Genomic DNA, 22,500 nt, shown 5'->3' on the forward strand with positions numbered 1-22,500 from the left:
AGAGAGGAAGAGAGAGATAGAGTGGTATAGAGAGAGAGAGGGAGGGAGAGAGAGATGGGATGGTGTTAAGGTGATTAGTCTGGTGGGTTGGCGATAGAGAGAGTTGATCAATAACCTATTGATCTCCCCTGGTGAGTGTCAGGGGGATAGTGGGAAAGAGAGAGAGGAGGGGGGGGGGGAAGAAAGGATAGGGAGGGGAGCGAGCCCTAGGTTGACTTTTAAAAATCCTTTACTCTGCAGATGACAAATAACCCGTTAGATTGGAAGAGAGCTGGAACACAAGTAGTACGGTGGCCCTGAAGTGCAAAACAAATTAGCAATAGCCAACCCACAAACAACAGCTCCCCAAAACACGGCCAACTCATAACTCAATAGCAAAACCTACAACTTAACAGCAAATTAGAAAACAAAACAGAAAGGGAAGAGTGTGTGCCCATAGTGACAAAGTTTCCTTGTCACCGATTGGTCACAGTGTCTACAAACATTAATCTAAACAAATATTGCCCATTATGTGGTGCTTGATTTATTAATATTCAGCAAAGCAATCCAACCCAAAGATATTCTGGCCAGCATAGTACAGAATAACAGAAACAATTATTTGATGGTGTTTAATAGTTTTGCGGTTGGGTGTGTAGTTTTATTATTTGTAGTTTGCTTTTCGTGTTTTCATTTAGTCGTGCTTTGGGTTTTGCTGTTGTGCATTTATCCTATTGTGTTGAGGGTGATGATGTTTGGTTGTGGGAGTTGTTGATTTATTCACCACTTCAGGCCCACACACAAACACGTATTTTTCTATCTTGCTCTTTCGCTCACACACACGCACACACATTCACACAAACGCACACCTTTATCTGAATCTAGCAAACATTTTTCCCCAATATCAATGATATGGCCCATGTTGCAGGTCCGTATTGCTGTAAAATCATTTCTGTAAGTAGTGTGGAGGGAAGGCTATTGAGTTATATGCAGCATAGCTCCTGAGTAGACTGTTGCTCACAAGTGTTCCTCAGGGCTGAGAAACTCAGTGAAGCCAGCCTTATCCAATACTTCCCCCTCAAGTCTTTCAAATGGTTTAGCAATCAGTCTATTAAAAAATGGAGGACAAAAACCAAAACACTTTGACGTGGTGTGCGATGCATACACAGTCCTTCCGCCTGTGCAATTAAATAACGATTGGGGCTAGGGTTTTTTTGTGTGAGGCTGGGTTATCGTCCTTTGGAAATAAATGATACTAGCATGAGTGAATGGAATCCACCCCAGTATGTGCTTTGGATGATAGCAATAGCTATAGCAATGACTATGGCATGTTCCCATTGTAGGATTTAATGTGTTTAATAAAGTCAGCATAAAAAACACAGCATGGATTTTTCTTGCAGCTGACCTCTCAATATCTTCCACATATTTAAAACACTTCAAAGCTACCTTTCTGAACAATCGGCCAACTATATTAAATAAGAGACAATAAAGGAGATCTATGGATTGCAAAAAAGGTAATAATAAAACAACTCCATAAGTATGACAGTGTGCATTATATAATAATTTTCTTTAAAGCTGATTCCCTTGATTCTGATCCATTCATATTGATGGGTGTCAGACTGTTTATATAAATCAGATTTATGTTTAGGGACAAACCTTAGTTCCTGCAAGCTTTTTATTAAGTTGTATTTGAAACGTAGAGAAGGCAAACATGTCTTTAACCCTATATATCTTTGAATGTTTTTACTAAACTATTAGGGGCATAGCAATATAACATATTTAATTCTACAAACCACATACGCGTGTGGGTATGTGCGTGTGTATTTATTTTCTTTCATACCCTATAATAATGTAAAGGTGGATGTGATTTACACAAAAGAGTATGAATGCCTAGTGGACCATGGCCTTTACACATGAATTTATCCATCGACAAATCATGTCCCTCACCCCTTCCAGGTGTACACTAGCTTAGGATAATAATTGCAAAAATATTGATACATCATAATATCACAAGTTTTGCGGCAAATCACACACATTCCAGGGAAGCCAAGGGCTACTCCAAAACGAATGGTCATAAAACAACCTGTGTATTTCCCCCTCATTCTGCCCCATTCCACAAACCAGACTGAACATGCTCTTAAACACAACATGCTAGAGAGCAGGGTTTTGTAAAGCAGCATCTGATGTACCCGGAGAGCTTGGGCCGAGGTGAGGTGGTGATGTCTGCACAATAAGGCTAGCACAGCACACCGCCCATTGCAGCAAATCCTCAGTAGAGAGCTGGAACAATCTGCCGGCAGGGAATGATGTATTGTTCCTGTACCAGGGACTGCTACTCAAACAGCCATTACCATTAAGGATAGCGCTGACGTCAAACCACACAACCCCGCATACACAGCAGAGGGCTTTATACTCATTGAATAATATATGCAAAAAATAATGAATAGATTTTGACATCAATCATGTTCACAAACCCCACGTTCTTATCCACTTTCCTTTTACTCACACATCTTTCAATGCACCTCTTTTGTTTTTCTACTATTGTCCTTCCTCTCTCTCTCTCTCTCTCTCTCTCTCTCTCTCTCACTCTCTCTCACTCTCTCACTCTCTCTCACTCTCTCTCCCCCTCCCTCCCTCCCTCCCTCCCTCCCTCCCTCCCTCCCTCCCTCCCTCCCTCCCTCCCTCCCTCTTTCTCTCTCTCTCTTTCCCTCTCTCTCTCTCTCTGTCTCTGTCTCTCTCTCTCTCTCTCTCTCTCTCTCTCTCTCTCTCTCTCTCTCTCTCTCTCTCTCTCTCTCCTTCCTGTGTCCTTCGCGGCGAGGTATTCGTCACCCTCTACCTCCACCTGCTATGCTTCGCCCTGCCCCCCACCGCAAGGCCCTGGCCCTCGCGCAGCCTCTCTAATGAATGTAGATATATTGACAGGTCGTGCTGCTGGGAGTGATAGATTATGGAGGGGGACGAGGGAACACGGGCGCGGATCTGAGCGTCCACACGGCCTCCTTCAGTGAGAACAACAGGGGGTGGGGGTGGAGGATGATCCTACCTGGGCTAAGGGTGCTACCCCGATGATCGGAGACTAGTTAGCACTTTATTAGATAGTTGTTTTGGTCTGTGGTTGTCCATCCTATTTCATGATTTCTTTATTTTTTAACAATAGAGGTAAAGGCTTGTTGTTAGGTTAAGAAGGATATTGATTATACTCACATCGCACGGTACGTTTTGGCTAAATCCAAAAATCACATAGACTACTGTGGTTTCATATTTATTTATTTGGCCAAGTAGGTAGGGCGCTTTAGACAGTATGAGATGGGTTTGGTGGTCAATACAGCAATTATATAGATGAGGGTATCAAAAGGGCAAATGATAGCCAATCAGTGAAGTGCTTTTACTGTCCTCTAGCCAAAGTTGACCTGCTGACCCCAGGTTATGACCCTTGGATCAAAGGTCACCAATCTAAGGTCAGAGGCCATTACAGTGCACTGGACAGAGAGCCGTTGCTATGGTTACCACACTGACCAAAGGATGGTTCGTTGTGGTGGTTGAATCCTAATGAAGAGGATATAGTGCATAGAATCATAGACAATTATTTTGATTGGCCTATTCAAATCTGGCACAACACTGATTTCTGTATCTTTTAGATTTTAAGTTAATATGATCTTTAAAAGTTAACTATATAAAGAAAATAGTACTTACATTCGTTTTCAACCCGTACGTAGAATGGGAGTTACACGGCGTCAAGTCTAATCGAGTCATTTCCAATCCTCTTTCGCCATCTAGTGGTAAAAGGGTGTTGTTTCTTTAGCTGGATTTGTATACAGCAAATGGATTAAGTTGCACTCTGAGAATTTCGATAATTTTAATAATATAAAGGAAAAATAGTGATCTTATATATTGATAATTCATGGATTGGGTTATAGGAAACGTTCAAAGATCTTAAGTCACTTTTGTCCCCGTTGCATTAATAGTGGATTTTACAAGTCTGTGTTTTACTCATGCTTTACTAACTATAGGGCTCTATACGTTCACTTAAATATTACATAATAGTATAATGGTTTAAGGTGTTATCAAAAAAAACTGGGCTTAATAATGTTTTTTTTCTATTTCTAGTGGTTTTCAGTATAATGAACGGAGGTAACGTATCTGCTTTATTTCTATTCTATTATTTAAACGTGCGATTACTGTAAATACATCCAATATTAATTTAAAACGGTGCTTTTTAAATCAAAAACCTGTTCTCGCGAGGTTTATCCGTTTTGCCAGCTGGGTTTGGGACGAGACTTCGCCGCGCCCCTAACCTTTTACCTGGCACTGTCTAAAGAGCTAGTGCACACCTGCCCATTGGAATATATGAACCAGCAAATCATATAGACTACAGACGTAGTATTAAAAAACAAAAAACAAGTCTTAAAGGCATCATTTGCGGTGCAGTCGGACATTGGCTGGTGATCTTGCTAAATGGTGTAACAGTTGGACTATCATGCAACAGCTAGCTAGCTGACGTTAGCTTGCTTAATGGCATTGGTGAGGCGATGGCTCTGGCTTATAAACCAGTTTTCTTGTGTGGTGTAGCTTAACGTGTGCGTTTTATAAAACAGGGACACGGTGCACGGTTATCACGGTGCACACTGTCTCGTTTGTTTTACTAGCAGCGCGTAACGACCCACTTTCTGTTTAATGATCAGTCAGCTGTTGAGCAGCGCTAGCCTACCAGCTAACAGTAGCCCCTTTCTGGCATTTACTAATACGGTAGGGGTCGCGTACAATTGAATCTCAGCTTTCATTGAATTAGCAGAAATTTCATATAACCCTGCTAAATCCGTCTTTGCAATTCGAGCGTATGTATCAACACTATGTACCTACGACACAAACGTAATTGGCCAATTAGTTTGTCTTGTAAGGTATTGACGAGCTATACTTTATGTACTGCAGAGTGATTAACATGCGTCCTTAAGTCTTCTAAATGTAATTTCCCAGAATGCCCTTTTCTTACAACACATCAGTTATAATCTACAAATCACTAATTATTAAGCTTATATTTCCCCTCATGTTTTTTTATTTTAGCAGGGGGAAAATTAATTACTACCTTCTGCCTGGACTTCGTATTCGAGAGCTATGGCCCCCAAAAAGAGACCCGGGCCCTTAACCATCGCGACCTCCGGGGATGGAATGTCAAGCTCTAACAACAGTGTTCTGGCATCTGAGTAAGTGGTTTGCTCACTAAATCTTTAACTCCTGAATCCATTCTCCTCAGTTAAATGTCACTATAGCCTTGACACATACATTCTTTCTCCATCGATCGTAATTTCTTAAATTCTTCAGGGCTAATTTAGAAGCACTTCAGAAGAAACTGGAGGAGTTGGATTTAGATGATCAGCAGAAAAAGAGGTTGGAGGCTTTCCTCACCCAGAAAGCCAAAGTAGGAGAGCTGAAAGATGACGACTTTCATCGCATCTGTGAGCTTGGGGCTGGTAACGGAGGGGTCGTGAACAAAGTTTGCCACAAACCTTCAGGCTATATTATGGCCCGAAAGGTAAGCAGCACAGAAATGGTTAACAGTAATTTACAATGTTGATTGTTTACATTTGAGCTTCGTGTTGACATGGAGTATTTCTGGGTGTGTGCGTGACATGTTAAAAATTAAATCAAATGACATTATCAAAATAGATTTGAGCCCATGCCAATAATATCCCTTGTATCCACCCAGCTTATCCATCTAGAGATCAAACCTGCTATCAGAAACCAGATTATCAGAGAGCTGCAGGTGTTGCATGAGTGTAACTCTCCCTACATTGTGGGCTTCTACGGAGCTTTCTACAGCGATGGAGAGATCAGCATTTGCATGGAGCACATGGTAAGATAAGGTTACCCGTACGGCTCACACCTCTATGTGAAAATGAAGTTAAGCCTTAATGTGGGTACAAAAGTGTTATATTGTGTAAACTCTCACAATCTGAGCCGCAACTAGTTATCTGCGGAGTGCATATACAATTGGACTTGATCACATTTAGTGTTTTATAACTACCCATGAGGACGATGTGCCCCCATTGTAACCCAATTAGAGATTGTGTAGCAGGGATGTCTGAACGACGTGGAGTAATACTATATCCTTGTTTGCTTTGGAGGATGGAGGCTCTCTCGACCAAGTGTTGAAGGAAGCCAGGAGGATTCCAGAGGAGATCCTGGGCAAAGTCAGCATTGCTGTGAGTATCATTCAGTTTTAGGACAAGATTTGTATCCATTGGATATGGGATACATTGGTACATTGGTTGGTAATGCTTAAGGTTGGTCGTTCTTTGTCATTGATGTTGTGTTGTGATCTTTCTGAAACAGGTTCTAAGGGGTCTTGCCTATCTAAGAGAAAAACACCAGATCATGCATAGAGGTATTTCTTTACTTATAAGTAGTACAAATATCTTATCTTCATGCTAATGTTGGGGAAAGAAAAGGAGAATCCTCATTATTCTTTAGTCATTATTTTATGTTTTTTTGTGTGTGTGTTTGTGATCCTGGGTAAAAATAAACGGGGTTGTCTGTCTGGTTGCTTTCTGTCTGTCCTTTAAAACACTAATTATATTTACAGCAATATTGTTACCAACTATAAGACAGTATATTCAGTCGGTATCCCATTGTCAATATTTTGAAAGAGCTCTCTGCAGAGTGCTTCACCTAAAAAGAAGTCTGTAGACTTGACGCTGCCCTGGCTGGGTACTTAGCAACCAGCTATATATAGCCACTCTGATGGCAAAGTTGTTTGCCAGTCTTTGGGATGAATAATGCCAGATATGCACACAGTTGATTGCTATCTGTTAGGTCATGAAATGTAATGGAACAAACACATTTCAGGTCGATAGCTAGCTAGATACTTAATTCACCGGTGGAAAATAAATTGCTGTATATTTTTTCCATGTTTTTTTTTTTTTTTTTTTATCTAGATGTGAAGCCTTCTAACATTCTGGTGAACTCCCGCGGGGAGATCAAGCTGTGTGACTTTGGCGTAAGCGGCCAGCTGATTGACTCCATGGCCAACTCCTTTGTGGGAACCAGATCCTACATGTCGGTACGTTCTTGGCGCTTCTGAGGCCAAGGCATTCATCCAACCCTGGTGTGCTGTACTTGACGTCCCTATGCAACTGTATCTCTCTATCGGGGAATATCAATGTGTGTAGCCACCCACTACAACCTAGAGATCTTTACGGGCAGACACGCTCTACCAAACTAATGACATTTGGGATATTTCTAAATTGGGGGTAGGATAGTGTAGTGGCTATGGTATTCGACTACCAGCCAAAAGGGTTCTAGCTTTGTCTATGTATATTTAGAACTAGATGCTTGAATCCTAGCATCTCCGTAATGACCCGTAGCTGTGTAATTCTACTAATAAATTCACATTTTGCCAATGCTGTCTTCTTACCTCATGTGCCTGCTGCAGCCTGAAAGGCTCCAGGGAACCCACTACTCGGTGCAGTCGGATGTGTGGAGCATGGGGTTGTCCCTGGTGGAGCTCTCGATCGGGCGCTACCCCATCCCTCCGCCAGAGCCCCGGGAACTAGAGGCCATATTTGGGCGATCAATCTTGGACGGGGCTGGCGGGGGGGACACCCACAGCACCTCACCCAGGGCCAGACCTCCGGGCCGGCCTGTCAGCAGCGGTGAGGCAAACAAAGGCACTTTCTATCGGGCAGACCTTGTAAATGGGTCTTGTGTCATAGTTTTAGTTAATCCTCTTTGGTTTGATTTGCTGTCACACCTGAATTCTGCGTTGGTGATTAATAAAATGGTGTCTTATCTTAATGACAAAATTAATAATAGCGTGTGTCAACTTTGTTTCTCTACAACTTCAAATTGTGTTCTAATCTTTATTGTATTTTTTTGTAAGGTCACGGTCCCGTCATGGCTATCTTTGAACTCCTGGATTACATCGTCAACGAGGTAGGAGGCAGATGTATTGGTATCAAAAGATGCAGATTATGGCGTCACCGGCAGCATAGCCTTTCGCTCGCATAAGATAATTATTGTCGCTGATGAGTGGTTGTGAAACTAATAGGATGCGTTGATTATCGGAGCTCATGTCCCGTGGTTACAGCACAGAGGGCCGCGGGGAGAATGCACAGAGTGGTTAATGCCTTGTAGAGAAACAAACGCTATGAATCAATCGACACCTTTAACCTGTCTCTTCTGGATTGCAGCCTCCTCCCAAACTGCCACATGGAGTCTTTACGTCTGATTTCCAAGATTTTGTGACTAAGTGGTGAGTCACATTCTGCATGGGAACATCAGACATGCGCCCTTGCAGTGCACTCAAGCTGTCTGCAAGCAATGTTGGATCAGGGTTGTTTTTTCTGTGGTGTGCATGTTGGTATTTTGTGTGTGTGCGTGCGTGCGAGTGTGTATGCGTGCGTGTGACTACGTCTGTCACTTGGACAACTGCTCATATTCTTCTTTCTGTTTTCCAGTCTAATGAAAAACCCGGCCGACCGAGCTGATCTGAAGATGTTGATGGTGAGTTAGTTTCACAGCTTCCTGTTCAGAACAGGACGTTGACTTACCGATAATGTATTGACTACGACCGATGATCCAATGGTTTTGGTTATTAATTTAGTAGAAATTCCAAACACGGCTTGTAGCTTCAGAAACTGAGATAGTAGTATGCATACCTTTTCCTTGGTTGTTGGATACTATTCAGATTACACCATTATTTATTTAAATATATTTATAAAATAATTGGTAACTAAAAGTAAATAAGTAAGTTGCAGTCCTGCTTTTTAATAAGGTGTCCACCTAGTTACTCATCCATCAATTAATTCACAATGTGGTGACCATTATTGTGAACAATGTCATTATAACGGGCTGTACACATACGCTAATATTTAAAGTGCTATGGCTACACACCAGAAAGCACACCAGCAAAAGGATCAATGTGATCTGAATGTGCAGGTCGAAATCTGACTCGACTGCGCCCACACCAAACGCCTCGGGGAAACCGCATTAGATTTCGTTCTGTACCCGACAGTGTAATGATGGTTGTGATCTGGTTAATGTGAACTGGAGACGCTTTACGTTGGGTCCATTTAAAACCTATTACAGCCTTTTAAGTCTGTACAAAGCAGACTAATCTCCCTGAGTTGTTATTGTGTACGTGAAGGGGATTAAATGTGCATGTGCAGTTAATGCATCCTTTTCAAAAGAACATTGGTCAATGAATTGCTGAAGATTATTTGTCTACGTCAAGCGCAGGTCTGTGTAAGCAGGCGCCCAGAGATCACCCTGTGGCGGGCGGGTTTAACGCTCGCAGCTATTTTTAACCGTCATTCTTTTCTTCTTTTTTTGTCGCCTGTATTGCAGAACCACACGTTTATAAAACGGTCCGAGGTGGAGGAAGTGGACTTTGCCGGCTGGCTCTGTAAAACGATGGGGTTCAACCAACCGAGCACTCCCACGCGCACGACAGACTGAGGCGCAGCAGAACACACTCCCACTCTGTACGTGCACAAGAGAACACGGCGAGCGGCGACACCCATCGGAAACCACACGCTCCCCACCTCCACGGGCTTCATACGTTACATCAATCAACATGTTAGCCTATTGATTATCCATTGTGATCTAGAGGGAGGGAGAGAGAAAGAGAGGGGGTAAGGAGAGAGAGAGAGAGAGAGAGAGAGGGGGGGGAGAGAGAGAGAGAAGGGGGGAGATGAGAGAAACATATTTGTAATCTTCACTGTACAATGACTTCCATGTTGGCTCCCAAGCCTTTGTTGAAATGATTGTACTATTTCCACAATGTAAGATTGGCAACACACTGGACTGCTGGCCATTATTCAATTATCTGTGTTCATGAAGCCATTTAATCACTAATTTGTGGCTTAGCAGTTTATCTGCTGGATTGGATGGAATCCGCGAAAGATTGGTGGGCTGAGTTTGTGCAGGATGTCCAAGCTATTCTGCCAGACACTTGTGTTTGCATGGCTCTTGAACATCGTGAAGCTTGAACCTACAACTGCTACACTGCAAAGGGATAGGGTGTGTTTCTGAATACTGGTGCCAATCCAAGAGAGGCATATTTAATCACTGATAAAACTGCATCGGAAGAATACGATGCATTCACTTAATATTTCTTTCAAGATACATTTTGAGGTGTAAAGAAGACACCGCCGTACTTCATGCCAGATATTCTGATAATGCTTAAATCTAGGTTAATTTGTATAAATTGGTACATCATTTGGGTTGGCTTTCCTCTGTTTTGCCTCACTTTAGATATAAGGCCTTTTGGTTTTTTGGTGACGGTTTACTTATGTCAGGGGGACTGTAGAAGGTGCTTCAGTGGTGACCTTTCTTCTATTGTTAAATGAGGGGCTTCTTTTAGGTTGGTGGTGTAACCCATTATTGCTGCAGTTTGTGCTTTTGTTGTCGCTACTCTAGTTGCTGCTGCTACCAGTTTTGGAATGACTTGAGGTGAAGCAAAATGTTTAAAACGCTTTGGCATGAACCTCAAAACTGCATCAAGGAGAATACCTTTTTTTTTTCTGTGTATCCGTAACTTAAAGCCTCAATCTTTTGGTATCTCTTGGTCCCCTTAGAGACTGATGTAATTCTGAAAATAAGATTTGATTCATGGCAGTAGCCTAGGACAAATGTTATGTTTAATGTCATCTTCTGTTCAGCCATTTGTCTTTTTCTTTGTGTATTTCCTCTTATCAATAACATTTTAAATAAATATGTTTTATGACAAAATCAAGTTGCCTTTTTGTATACACAAATCATAAAGTGTATGTATGGTGATATTCATCAAGGTGACTTCCTTCTATGAAATATAAAATGGCTAATTGTTGTACACTCATTTCACCACAAGGAGGAAGCACATTAGAATACACCACACCAAGGCCTTTTTTTTGTAATCGAAAAACGTTGTCATTCTATGATATCATACCCTGGCTATGAACAGAAAAAGATGTAAGAATAAATGTTCATTTGCATACATTATAGTTAGTCTAACGCAGTGTGGGATGACCGAACTGAAAAACTGAAAGCATGGTACCTTTTTAAGCTCCTCCACAAAGGTTATTGTGTATTTTCATCTGCACCAAAGTCTGCTTGTATCCATCACAAGGATGTAATGTCTGCTTTGAATGTGTCAAACTGCTGAGAGGAAAAGGCCTTGAGCTGTGGAGAGACGGCTATGGCGTTGCAGTGTGCGCTAAGTTTAAGAGGTAGTAATGGGCAAGCGTGCAGGGGGGCTGTGCTGCAGCAGCAGAGAGAAACAGCAAAGTCTGCAGTCATTAATATGCAAATATGCAAATGAGAGTGTAATTAAGATTGGGCGTTTGTCAGTCTCTCTTTGATTGCTAATGAATTCCAATCTGCAAGAAAGGGGGAGGGGAAGATAAGCTGAAAATGAGGAAAAAAGAGGGACGGTATTGTGCTTCTCTCGTGTTATAAAACCGTGGTATGGCGTGTGGTCCACAGCATACAAATGCACTCATTAGCGCAGCGAAATATATTCTTGCATCGTCCCCCATAAAGTAACGACGGTGACAAGCTACACATGCACAGGAACACGACAGGATAGAGTATGCGTAAGGCACTCAATGTATGTGGTGTAATGCTTTCCCTATAGATGCCTTCTCTCCCCCTGCTCAGACGAGTGTCATTGCATGAAAGGGACAACAGGGGAGGCTTGGGAGGGGGGTCTAGCTAGATGATTTACCCTGCACACAGTCAGTGAACACACCGCATGACAAGCTAGAGCCAACACAGGAAGGGGGCAAGACGTGTGCTCGTTAAGAGTGATGGGGGCTGACCCCTGGTGTGAGCGATGGGAAAGGTGGCGGTGGGTGTAGGGGTGGCTGTGGGGGGGAGGGGGGCTGCCATGCCGAGATCAGGCTCAGGTATCTCAATGGGGGGTTGCAGCGGTAGCATGTCATGTGTCACAAACAACGGTATTCTGATATTTTTGGCAAAGGGCGGTTTGCCTGCATGGCGCACACGGGCACTTGCTGGCGTTACTGCCGTTTCAGTGCTCCCCAGATATGTATCCATCTTGCTCTCTTTAACATTAAACGGTGTGATGGAGACATGGAATAAATAACATTTTTGATGAAGAACGTCGAAGGCAGCTGCCTCTGTCGGCTAATGATTTATTTGATACGCTTCTGTTTTGTACACATTTTACAAGGCTGGACAGAGCCCATTATATACAGCACCCATGCCTGCAATCCACACCCCATAAAATCCATTGTTTTACTGTATGTATCTTTCAGAGAGAATACTTCAAGACGAAAGCATGGCACTATATCTTTACTCTCCATTGAGGACACACCCAGATGCTCCTGATAAATGTCACCAATATTTGAGAAAGAATCATTGACAAACAAGTACAGCACGTTGAGACCAGGCAGGGGAGTGTGAGTGCTGGCTGTCACTATGGAGGATTTGAGTGTGTGTGTGTGTGTGTGTGTGTGTGTGTGTGTGTGTGTGTGTGTGTGTGTGTGTGTGTGTGTGTGTGTGTGTGTGTGTGTGTGTGTGTGTGTGTGTGTGTGTGTGTGTGTGTGTGTGTGTTCCTGTGTGTGTGTGTGCGTGTTTGGCTGGGTGTTTGTCTATGTCTGTGTGTGTGTTGGTGGCCCTGACAGAATGTTCAACAGGAAACAGGAAACCAAAAGTCATAACAGGAAGTCCCAGGTTTTCATACTGTACCTGATGCGTGGGTGGCTTCATTTGGGGGAACCCAAATTGCATATGCTCTGTATGGCATAGGAAGAGGAAGAAACAGAGACGAGGCTCATGCATGTCGAGGAGGTCGCACTTTGGGGTTGGAGTAAATAGGAGTTCCACTCTAAAAATAGTTTGTCGTTTTTTTTCATGCGTCTTCTGCACCTTGATGTTATTTTGCAGCCTGCTGCTTGTCCTACTTTTCTTAAAGGAACAACCATAACACTGTTTGATGTCTCATCTGGAGAGCCGATATGATCACTGCCGTAGAAGACACGCTCCCCGTCTTTCCCCAGGTGTACACGCTCCGCCATCAATCCCTGGTACAAGACTGGTTTTGTCATAATGGGGTCTCGCATCGTCTCTGCGCTCTCACCTTTTTTTTGTCACGTTATTCAGAGCTGACTTATTGTGGTGCAGACGAAATGATTTCACACTATGCCATAAGGAGTCCCTCTTTAGGGTCAAAGTTGCTCTTTACAGTCAGGCTATTCATACATGTTTTTTTCTTGTTTCGCCATAGACAACAGAGGCCAAACACAGTGTGTGAAGTTAAAACCTAAGATAAGACCATGAAGAGCTCCTGAGGACAAACATTAGATGTGACAAATGTCTTAAGTAAATGAAATTGCTTTGTAGCATTCATCAAATCACTTTTTTTTGTATGGGAGGATCATTTTAAAGAGATGCGCTTGACGCTTAAGTGTAGCTCTGAAATTGATTGTCTTAGTGCAAACCACACATGGTTCACTGTTTGTGAATAAGCCAGCACAGATGCTACTGTGGTTATTTCCCCTCTAACCAGTTGAGGTTTTTCAAGTCCCCAAAACCAACAACATAATAGCAAATGCTTGGAAAACATGCAAACCAATGGCTACCATCAAGGTGCATTTCTTTGAACCCAAAGGCCTATATATATTGTGCTTCGGGTTCTGCCATGTCCTGGGTTTGAATTAAGAATTAACTGGTCACACATCGCCATTGACGCTGGATTACACGTTGGCAGTGATAGGTTACTCAACCATTATTTTATTCTTGTTTTCAAACCCACATGCATGTATATCCACACACTTGTCTATATGGTCCACTCAACATGGCAGACACAGCTGTCAGTTCTTTGTTGTCTTCCAAATCCATTCAATGACTGTTTACCTGAACCATTTGTTGACTAGCCATGAGCCATTGGATCAGAACCAAAACGCTTCTTCTAAATTTAACGTTACAGCCAATGTCATACAGCCGTTCAGATATTAGGGTTTAAGCATTAGGGTTACAAGCACGCTAACCTCAATGGACACTGTAGTTCTATCTAAATGCATTATATTTCCCTCGCAGTCATCTATGCTATGGTATTACTACCATTCTCCTTAATTCGGCACGATGGGCATTGCGTCTCACTTCCTCGCATGTGTACAAGTAGAATATCACCACACCATTGTTTTTTTTGGAGCTTAGACAGCGCTTTAATAGCAAAATAAAAAACAACCGTTGGCTAAAATGAGGTGGCCCCAAAGGATATCGTAGAGATGTATTTGGGCAACCCTCGTGTCGATCAAAATTTCCCTTTATCCAATTGGTCCCACGTTTGGATATTATCATTCCATCTTGTACTGGTCTGTCAGTAGGCTGCTGAGCTCTGCGCTGTCCTCTTCCGCAAGGTTACATAGATCCCCACGGGTTGCCATTATGGGAATATAATATTCCACCTGAAACTCTGCAAGTTACCTTCCGTGTTATTTAAGATACACGTGGTATGATTAAGTGATCTTTAAAATATTTTTCGTTCGGTAGGAAGTCGTTTGAAATCGGACACCGCTGATGTTTTAGCGTCCATCTCCTCTCGTAGGCTGCGCTGCGGAGTAATATGTTGTTGGAACCGACAATGTGGAGGCTGTTAAAATGTCTACTAGGAAAATGAAATCGTTACAATCGTAACAATAAGAAAATCGGAATTAACACAAGAGTTGTAATTCCACCCGGAAAGACAGTTTCGATTTCGTGACCAGGACAACAACAAGCCGATCCTGTAGAGGGGAGGTTGATATTGTTTTTGCTCATCTTCATCAAACCCACGGTCCGGAGCACGGGGAAGGATCCTATCCCCAACTTTGTTTTTCTCTACTCCAGGCGCTCATTTTGTATGTTGGATGCCCGATTATTAAGTCCAGGTAATTGTGGTTTAGAAACTAAATTATATCAAGCATGTGCATGTGAAACATAGGTTGCCGGTCGGGTTTTTAACACGCTATTGTTCAACTTAAGCGCAGCGCCCAAGTTGTCGGAGGGGCCGCCGGGGGAAGCGGGCTCTTGGATTTCGGTCCGGCCTGGAGGAGGAAGACCTCGCGTTGGTTGAGCAGCGTTTTCGCTGTACGGCCAAAGACTTCTTTGTTCGGAGGCCATAACGATGTGAGCGTTTATTAAACCGGCAGCCTGATCCGAATTGAAAATTTCCGGATGGTTGCCAACTCACTTAGGTTTAGTGAAAGCGAGCGATGCGTGGTGGTTATGGAGATATAACGTTGGTCTGGACGGGTTTAGTCCTCGATCGCTGCTTAGGACACGCGCCTACACCTGTTCATCACATTTTGTGGTTTAATGTTGTATGGCGATACTACGTTTGTGTGATTCAACAATCTACGGTGGTGTACGACGTAGTTCCAGTTAAATGGAAAAGCGGGTGTTAATTTATTTTCACCATGATCCTGGCCAGTAAACAAAATGTGTTAGCCAGTATTTATATCTACGTCGTCCACCACATGTATCCCCGGTTTGGTCAAAGGGGTAAATATAGAAATACATGTCTTATTTGATTCCTTTTTGGCCCCCCAACTTAAACTTTTGTGGACTGAGTCTTTGTGTTCATCAATGATGAAGCTAATTGTGTGTCGCTAGTGCCCTCCTCCTCCTCGGTGTGTGGACGGGCAACAGGTTTTTAAGGTCCTTCTGAAGCCTCGCTAACGTAACGGTGCTTCATAAACGCATTCCCCTTTTGATAAATAATGACATAGTGCTTAACGCATGGTCTTTGTTCTAGCCGCATTATTGCTATTTCAGCAATAAAACTTTTTACCAGTCGGGGTAGGCCGGAGGAGGCCGGGAGGGGAGAGACGGGGTGGGGGTGGCAAATGGAAGTTCCATTTGTTAGGAGGGGCTAAACACTTCTCCCCCATTTTGACCTCGGTTGAATGAGACAGGGAAGTTGAGGAACTATTGATCAAGAATGTCCAGATCCCTATATTTGGATTTTTGTGAAGTATCGGTTTAAATGCAAGACCTGTTATTCAATGATATTATTACGCTTATTACTAATTACTTGATTTGGTACAACTTTATCTCCATGGGTTTCAATTATTTAATTGAACCCCCTCAAAAGGATTGATTGAAGTGGTATTAATAATTGATTGTGTGTGATCCAGTGATGGATATCTAAACCTTATTCTTAAAGTTGTAGTATTGTGCATCTGTTGGCCTATCAAGCATACATTGTTTACCTTAATTATCATTGTAAAACGTTTTTTTTTTATTATTTTTTTTTACAAGTAATAAGTTTGACTGGATGAACATAAATGGTTTATTGCAAGCATTATGCCATCTTATTGCATTGGTTCCGCCTCTTTGAATAGAATAGCAAGGTTAAAATATGCTTGCTTGTGAGAGGAAAGAGACATAGTTGGCCTGGGGAATGAGCACAAGTGAGGAGTGTTTCCCCTTTGGCTGTAACCGTCTACTGTTACAAATGTGGGTTAACAGAGAAGGCACTTCTTCTGATTTATGAACAAATTGAGGTATGTCATTTCTACAACAGTACATCATGGTTAGTTTTTAAAGGGGTGTTGTGTGACATTTCGACTTGTCGTTGATTTAAGACTAGGGCATTCTTTATATTTTGTTTAACAATCAACCTGTATTCCGGTTGAACAATTCAATGGTTACAGAAAGGTGATCACTGGTGAATTACAATTGATGTTGATCTGTCAAGCAAATACGTTTGGTAACACTAGTTAACAAACTATATATATCCTGGTTGGACTTGAGGGCCAGGCTACGCTTTCAAGTAAGGTACATTGAGAGCTGTTTTCCAATTTAAACTCGGTGTACCCTCCTTGTAAACAGCCCCCCACAAGATAATCTCACACCATGTTCCTTCTTTAAAGCAGAGAAGAAGCCCCACCAGCGATTGTCATATTTATTTTATAACATAGACATTAATTATGCAGTCATGGCATATTCATTGGTACACAGATGACCTATGCCCTCATAGCTGGAGTGGTTGTTGGTTGTTTGTGTACTACCAACCGGTGTAATTTAATTGGCTTACCCCCTGGCTCCTCTCAAACTGACGACCGGGGATGTAATCGAGGTGTGCACCACGCACACACACGCACCCATATATATTTATTTATATGTGTGTATATGTGGTGTGTATATACCTTTTTTGAAGACAGGGTAGAGTTAACCAGCTCACAAACGGGTCCTACTAATGCTCTCCTACTCACCTCTGCCCACAGTCACTTACTGAGACTTAAAGGGCCAACGAACAGCAGCACAGAATGGCTGCTGCTGTGGGAACAGACAAGGAGCTCAGCGACTTGCTGGACTTCAGTGCGGTAAGATGCCTCTAAACAATGCTTCACTCCAGTCCAATACACGTACATACACATTATTTCAATTCATAACAAACTGTTTTTTCAAGTTACTTTTCCAATATGAACCTTCCAAGAGTTGTTAAAAAGCATTTGTAATAGTAAAACGTCATCACATTCAGGGATTGCATTGTATGTTGGGGTGGGGTTTTGGATGGTTGTAAATCAACCTCCATTTTATTTGACTGTTCTGTTGTGACTCACATTACCGTGGGCTAATTGCTTATGCAGCCTCGGCTGGTATGTGTACATTGCTTCCCAGCAGTGATAGTAGTAATAACTTGTGATGATTGTTCTGCATTCGTATCTAACCGGCCCTTACAGAGATGTTAACATCCAAGTGTATTGCTTTCACAGTTTACGCTTCCATTTCAGATGTTTGCGCCGCCTGTATCAAATGGCAAGAACCGGCCAACGACTCTCGCCAGCAGTCAGTTTGGAGGTTCAGGTAAGCCTTGAGTCCGCCTTGCCACGCGTGTTTTTGTCTTGTCTGTTTACCAGCCGCCTGTTTCACTGGGGTCCCTCTCTTCGATCCACGTATGGTTTATAAATTAAGATTTTCTGTGACTTTAAAGTACGTCAGTGTAGGGAGAGGCTGGGTGTGAAATCCCACATTTCCCTTTTTTTCCCCTTTCTACCACCTGAAGCAGCTGTTCCAGGGCCATTATTGCTTTTCAATTATACCCCAGTAAAGTTTCCGACCATAAAGCCGGGCAGTAAGGGGCCTCTGGTATTTTTTTTTTTCTTCTCTCTCTCTTTCACACCGGTTACACTTCCCCAACGGGCCCAAATAACAGGAAACGTATCCTATCCCAACCTGTAACCCCGAACCTGTTTAGCTACTGATCACTGGCTTTAAAAAACAAACAAAAATCACACGTACTGGCCAATCCTTCAGTTGGTGTTGTTCCGCTGTGGTATGTTATGGTCAACAGCACCCCCACACCCTCCACCCCCTTCTTCCTTCCATAGGTGTCCCTTCCCTCACCTCCTCAGCTGTTGCCACTCCATCTCAACACATGTGGTTTTTGTTGTGGTTGTGGTGGCGGGGAGGGGGCTTCATGGCGACAATGCAGCCTTCTTCTAAAGTCCCGGGGAAATTGCATTCCTGCCTTTTGCTTCGCGTACAGTGTGTTGTTCCTCCCTAAGAAGTACCCCACAGTCCCTTGACGGCACTGGATCAGATCTGGCGTTTTCTTTCATTCCCAACCTCCCTGAACCTATAGATGAACCCCCCCCCCCCCCCTAGCTCAGGTCCTCTCCAGGAAGGACCTCCTAGGCTGCCGTCCTCACCCCCTTCCTGCAGCGTTGCATAGCCCTTCCCCAGGCTGCTTGTCATACCTACAAGTGGCGCAGGTTGTTCAGGTAGCAATGGAAATGAAACCGGATATTAAAGAAGGGAGGCTAAGATGAAAGACAAGTGGTCGATGGGTGGGGGGGGGGGGCTGGTGTGTGTGTGTGGCGAGGTGCAGGGGACGTATTGGTTATATTTCTCCTCTTCATTTGAGGGCCACTTAAAGGTTCTTATGTAGAAGGAAGGTGCTTGCTTACAAAGGAGGGACGTTCCTGTTAACAATCCAACTGCTGCTCCTGGGATTATGTCTCATGGTGTAGGGCCGGGATGCTCCCAGCCATTGGACACCTAGACAATGGGGATAGGTCAGAGAGAAGAGGCTCAACAGGCAGCTAGCATATGTGGCTCCCGGCATACGGTTTCACCGTGGAAGAAGCCCACGCCTTCAAACGTCCCGGCTGTGGAAGAGTGCTGTTCCAAGTTGACGTTGGGCCTGAAAACGTGCCACTGTGTTGGAGTGAAATCCGAGTGTTTTATGTATTTTTTTTTCTATTTTTTTTGTCCGACTCTTTTCTTTTTAGTATGCCATGGACATGCATCATTGGTTTTGTTTGTTTCTGTCGTGCGCGGCCCAAGTTTCTCCCTATACTGCGGCTAGAGTTTTATTAGACTTTAAGTACAGCCTGAACATCTTGATAATTTATAACACAACAGTGAACCAATAGTTAGTTCACTATCAAGCGGAGTTCCCACGTTATTCTCTATTGAAATTACATTTCTAAATGGATTTTATCTAACACAATGCCAAGTTTAACATTTGCATGCCGATTTCATTTCTGAGGGGGAAAAGCTGCACTAATGTGAATCATACAGATTTGCAACATGGCATAATCAGATGATTCTGTGTTAATTGAAATTCTTGGCAATGCTGTTTGGGCTTTACATAATATAGTCTTAAAACCTTGACAGTCCCTTCTACAAAAGATGCATGGAGTCGGGCCTCGTCGTGTAGCTAGCTTCAGAAAGAAGTGTGTTTATCACCATTGTGGGGCTCTCGGCCTATATTGTGTTTTCTGTTTAGTCTGACGCTTCTGGTGACTCACAAGTTGAACCATTCAGGGGCCAGGTTATTGTACATTGTTCAGCATTAACAATCACCCGCGTTCACTCTCCCGAGACTTCATCTGACATCATGCTTTGTGTCTTTTGTGACTCACTACACCGGAGAGAGGGGAAGGAAGGTGTGCAGACAAAATGACACGCTCAAGTTAAAGGTGCTCGGGGCACTGTCCCAGTAAAAGAGAAAAAATTAGTCGAAGAAAGAGTCTGCAAGTTCAGCCAATGTATGTGCTGTGAGTGCTGTGCTTATGTAGCTTATGACTCAGGCTGACTATCTGTTTCCAGTATATCTTCCTGTGTAATTATAGACTAGCCATGTTTTAAAGGGGCGTTGCGTAGCTGGGAGGGGGGGGAAGCGCATTGGGGCTCACCAGAGAATTTGTCTGGCCTTACTCACCCAGCTCTCCCCCGCCGTCTCTTCCATGTCACGGCCCTCTCCCGGAGAGCCCTGTGCTTTTCCTGCTCCCAAATCAGGGCCATTAGATTTTGGGAGGATCGCTGCCAAAACTGAGCAATAATGAGTATCATTTGGCACTGGGTTTGAAATGCTGCTTTGAGGTTGTGCATGTGAAATCTCCTTCCACACAAAAACGTTTGAAGCAAATAAGGCATTTAGTGATTTAATGTTTAGGGTATTTCTGCCATTGGTTTGTCTAATTGTAGGTAATTGTTGGTGAATACTAAATGGCAATCGGGTAAAGATTTCTTCCCCATTCTTTTTGTTTTTGAATCGTATATTAAGCTATATGTTATACCTGAAAATTATGCTATGTATATATGTTGTGTATAAGAAGATGGAATTGATTTCCTGCGTTGCCTAACCCTCCCTGCCCCCAATCCCCCCGTCCCCGCCATCAATGGGCAATGTAGACCTACCTTTTTATAGTCCTACCAGTATGAACCCGTAAATAACAAGACTGGTTCTAACGACCATAGCAAACGATGTTTTCTTTGTCTTTCGACTCATGGAACTTCAACACATTAACATTGAATATTCAATCTAAATGTTACCCGGCGCAGCAGCCAAGTATGAGCTTTGAACACATTGCTTCATATATGGATAAGAGAAAAGCGAGGTTGCATCATAATGACGTGTGTAGTTGTTTACAATAGCTGTATGCGTTAAAGGTACGTTGGGCTATTTGAGGCTTATACATCTCATGTATTGGCAGTATAACCCCACCCCTCTACACAGAGAGCACGCCTGATAAGGCAGCGTGGCAGTTCAGCTCCCTGTGGTCAATGTCTTGCTATTGTCGCCCTGAATGGTATCCGTCTCTATCTGTGTGCTTTACACCTGTCAGTTCAACCCAAGCAGCACAAAGGAGGCCTAATGGCGGTGGATCACTCTTTCTATTGCTCAGTTCAGTGGCGCCGTTAATGAAACCGAGTTTGGGGAGGTGGATACGCTGCAGCTTAGAATGCCCAGCATTTAACTCTATTATCCCGGTGTCCAAAAGAAACTCCTTTTTTTTTAAATAGATTTCACTTAGCCTGTATAACCTAGATATCATCGCCCTCGACAGAAACATTCACGGAATAGGCGAAATGGCCTCTTTTAAAATACACGATAAGGCTTTTACCACCTGAGCGTATTTGCAGGAATTGTAAATTTGGCCGTGTGGCTGTAAACAAAGGCACAGAAATAGTCAGAAGTCAGGAAACACGGAGTGCTCTTTCTTAAGCTAATTGAGGATTGTGTACCCGCGATTTACAGCTCAAGTGAATGGCCTGGCAGGGTCCTTTCTCTCCCCGGCGTGATTGACACGCCGAGTGACAGCCAGCCATATAGAGGGAACAAGACATTGTCTCCTTCATCTCCTATTCCGCTGGTGTCATGTGCGTATAGATCACAGTTGTCACGGCAATCTAGCAGCTCTCTGCGCTCTGGACCCATCAGTCTGTTCTACTGCTGATCCTGTCATGATGCCGGCTCCCCCCTTCCCCAGCCCTCCCCCCACCACCTCCACCCATCCTCCACTCTCTTCCTCTCCCCCCCCCCCCCCCCTACCCCACCCTCCCCTCTCCGCTTTTTAATTAGACAACAAAACAAAAATATGAATATTCATAAAGCGGAGCTTCATTAATATGCACAATTATGCAAATCAGCACGCAATTAAGCTTCAGCTTTCCCCTGGAGACGCCGAGATGCGGTGCGAGAGGAGACTGATAGAAAGGGGACAGGCAGGGACTTCTGCCTCACCAATCTTTAAAATCGCCCTCCTTTCCGTCACGATCATCTCTCCTCCCCCCCCCCCCCCCCCTGTCTCCCGCCCTCTGCCGAGCCGCGGCGCACTGGCCAGGAATAACATGTGTCAGGCATGTCAGGTTGGGTCCTTCTCTGGTCTCCGTTAAGTGGAACATGTGGGCAAAATAGCGAGAGTGCGGACGGTCTAGTGAATGACTGTTGCCATGGAAGGAGAAAAAAACATGAGTGTTCAGGAGAGAGTGGGAGATGGGAGAATGTCGAGGACGGCTCTGGAAGCCTCATACTGGGTGTTAATTATTCAAACTTCCTACAGCTCATATCCATGCGATGTGACAGCGCTGTCACTGCGCTTCCTCCCTGTGAGCTGTGAAGGCGGAGGGGCTCTCCAATTAAACATGTTTCCGAGCAGGTCACCTTCTTTCAGGCTCCCGGGGAACGCCGCGGCTAGCGTCGGTTATCAACGCTCATCGCTAACCCCCCCCCCCCTCCTCCCCTCTCCCCACCAGGGCTGAGGGGCAACGCTTCCACCGCTAACCCTCCGTCTCCCTCCCTTGTCT

General features: G+C 43.7%; 2 protein-coding genes across 22 annotated transcripts in view; both read left to right on the forward strand.

The window, feature by feature from the left end:
- The first annotated feature begins 4,234 nt into the window (after nucleotides 1-4,234).
- map2k2b (mitogen-activated protein kinase kinase 2b) lies at nucleotides 4,235-10,704 on the forward strand. Of its 2 annotated transcripts, none has more exons than XM_060059496.1 (12): nucleotides 4,235-4,497; nucleotides 5,038-5,177; nucleotides 5,296-5,506; nucleotides 5,681-5,827; nucleotides 6,099-6,176; nucleotides 6,307-6,358; nucleotides 6,909-7,033; nucleotides 7,406-7,625; nucleotides 7,853-7,905; nucleotides 8,163-8,224; nucleotides 8,430-8,475; nucleotides 9,319-10,704. In XM_060059496.1, the coding sequence occupies exons 2-12, from the start codon at nucleotides 5,089-5,091 to the stop codon at nucleotides 9,427-9,429; spliced, it is 1,194 nt and encodes a 397-aa protein (XP_059915479.1). In that variant the 5' UTR covers nucleotides 4,235-4,497; nucleotides 5,038-5,088; the 3' UTR covers nucleotides 9,430-10,704. The 2 variants fall into 2 exon arrangements, with proteins under 2 accessions (XP_059915479.1, XP_059915478.1); XM_060059495.1 differs by lacking the exon at nucleotides 4,235-4,497 and adding an exon at nucleotides 4,565-4,722.
- A 3,580-nt stretch (nucleotides 10,705-14,284) lies between these two features.
- The window catches only part of LOC132463371 (transcription factor E2-alpha-like), a 23,470-nt gene continuing 15,254 nt past the window's right edge, over nucleotides 14,285-22,500 (forward strand). For 6 of the 20 annotated variants that reach the window (XM_060059479.1, XM_060059472.1, XM_060059483.1 and 3 more), the window contains exons 1-3: nucleotides 14,288-14,846; nucleotides 17,187-17,285; nucleotides 17,679-17,769. In XM_060059479.1, coding sequence (XP_059915462.1) covers nucleotides 17,229-17,285; nucleotides 17,679-17,769 — 148 coding nt within the window. In that variant the 5' untranslated portion in view covers nucleotides 14,288-14,846; nucleotides 17,187-17,228. Of the gene's footprint in view, nucleotides 14,847-14,940; nucleotides 15,085-17,186; nucleotides 17,286-17,678; nucleotides 17,770-22,500 lie in introns of all 20 variants that reach the window. The other 14 variants (XM_060059482.1, XM_060059487.1, XM_060059490.1 and 11 more) reach the window with 7 other exon arrangements.

This window comes from Gadus macrocephalus, chromosome 8 (assembly GCF_031168955.1).
Source record: "Gadus macrocephalus chromosome 8, ASM3116895v1".
NCBI classification, from domain to species: Eukaryota; Metazoa; Chordata; class Actinopteri; order Gadiformes; family Gadidae; genus Gadus; species Gadus macrocephalus.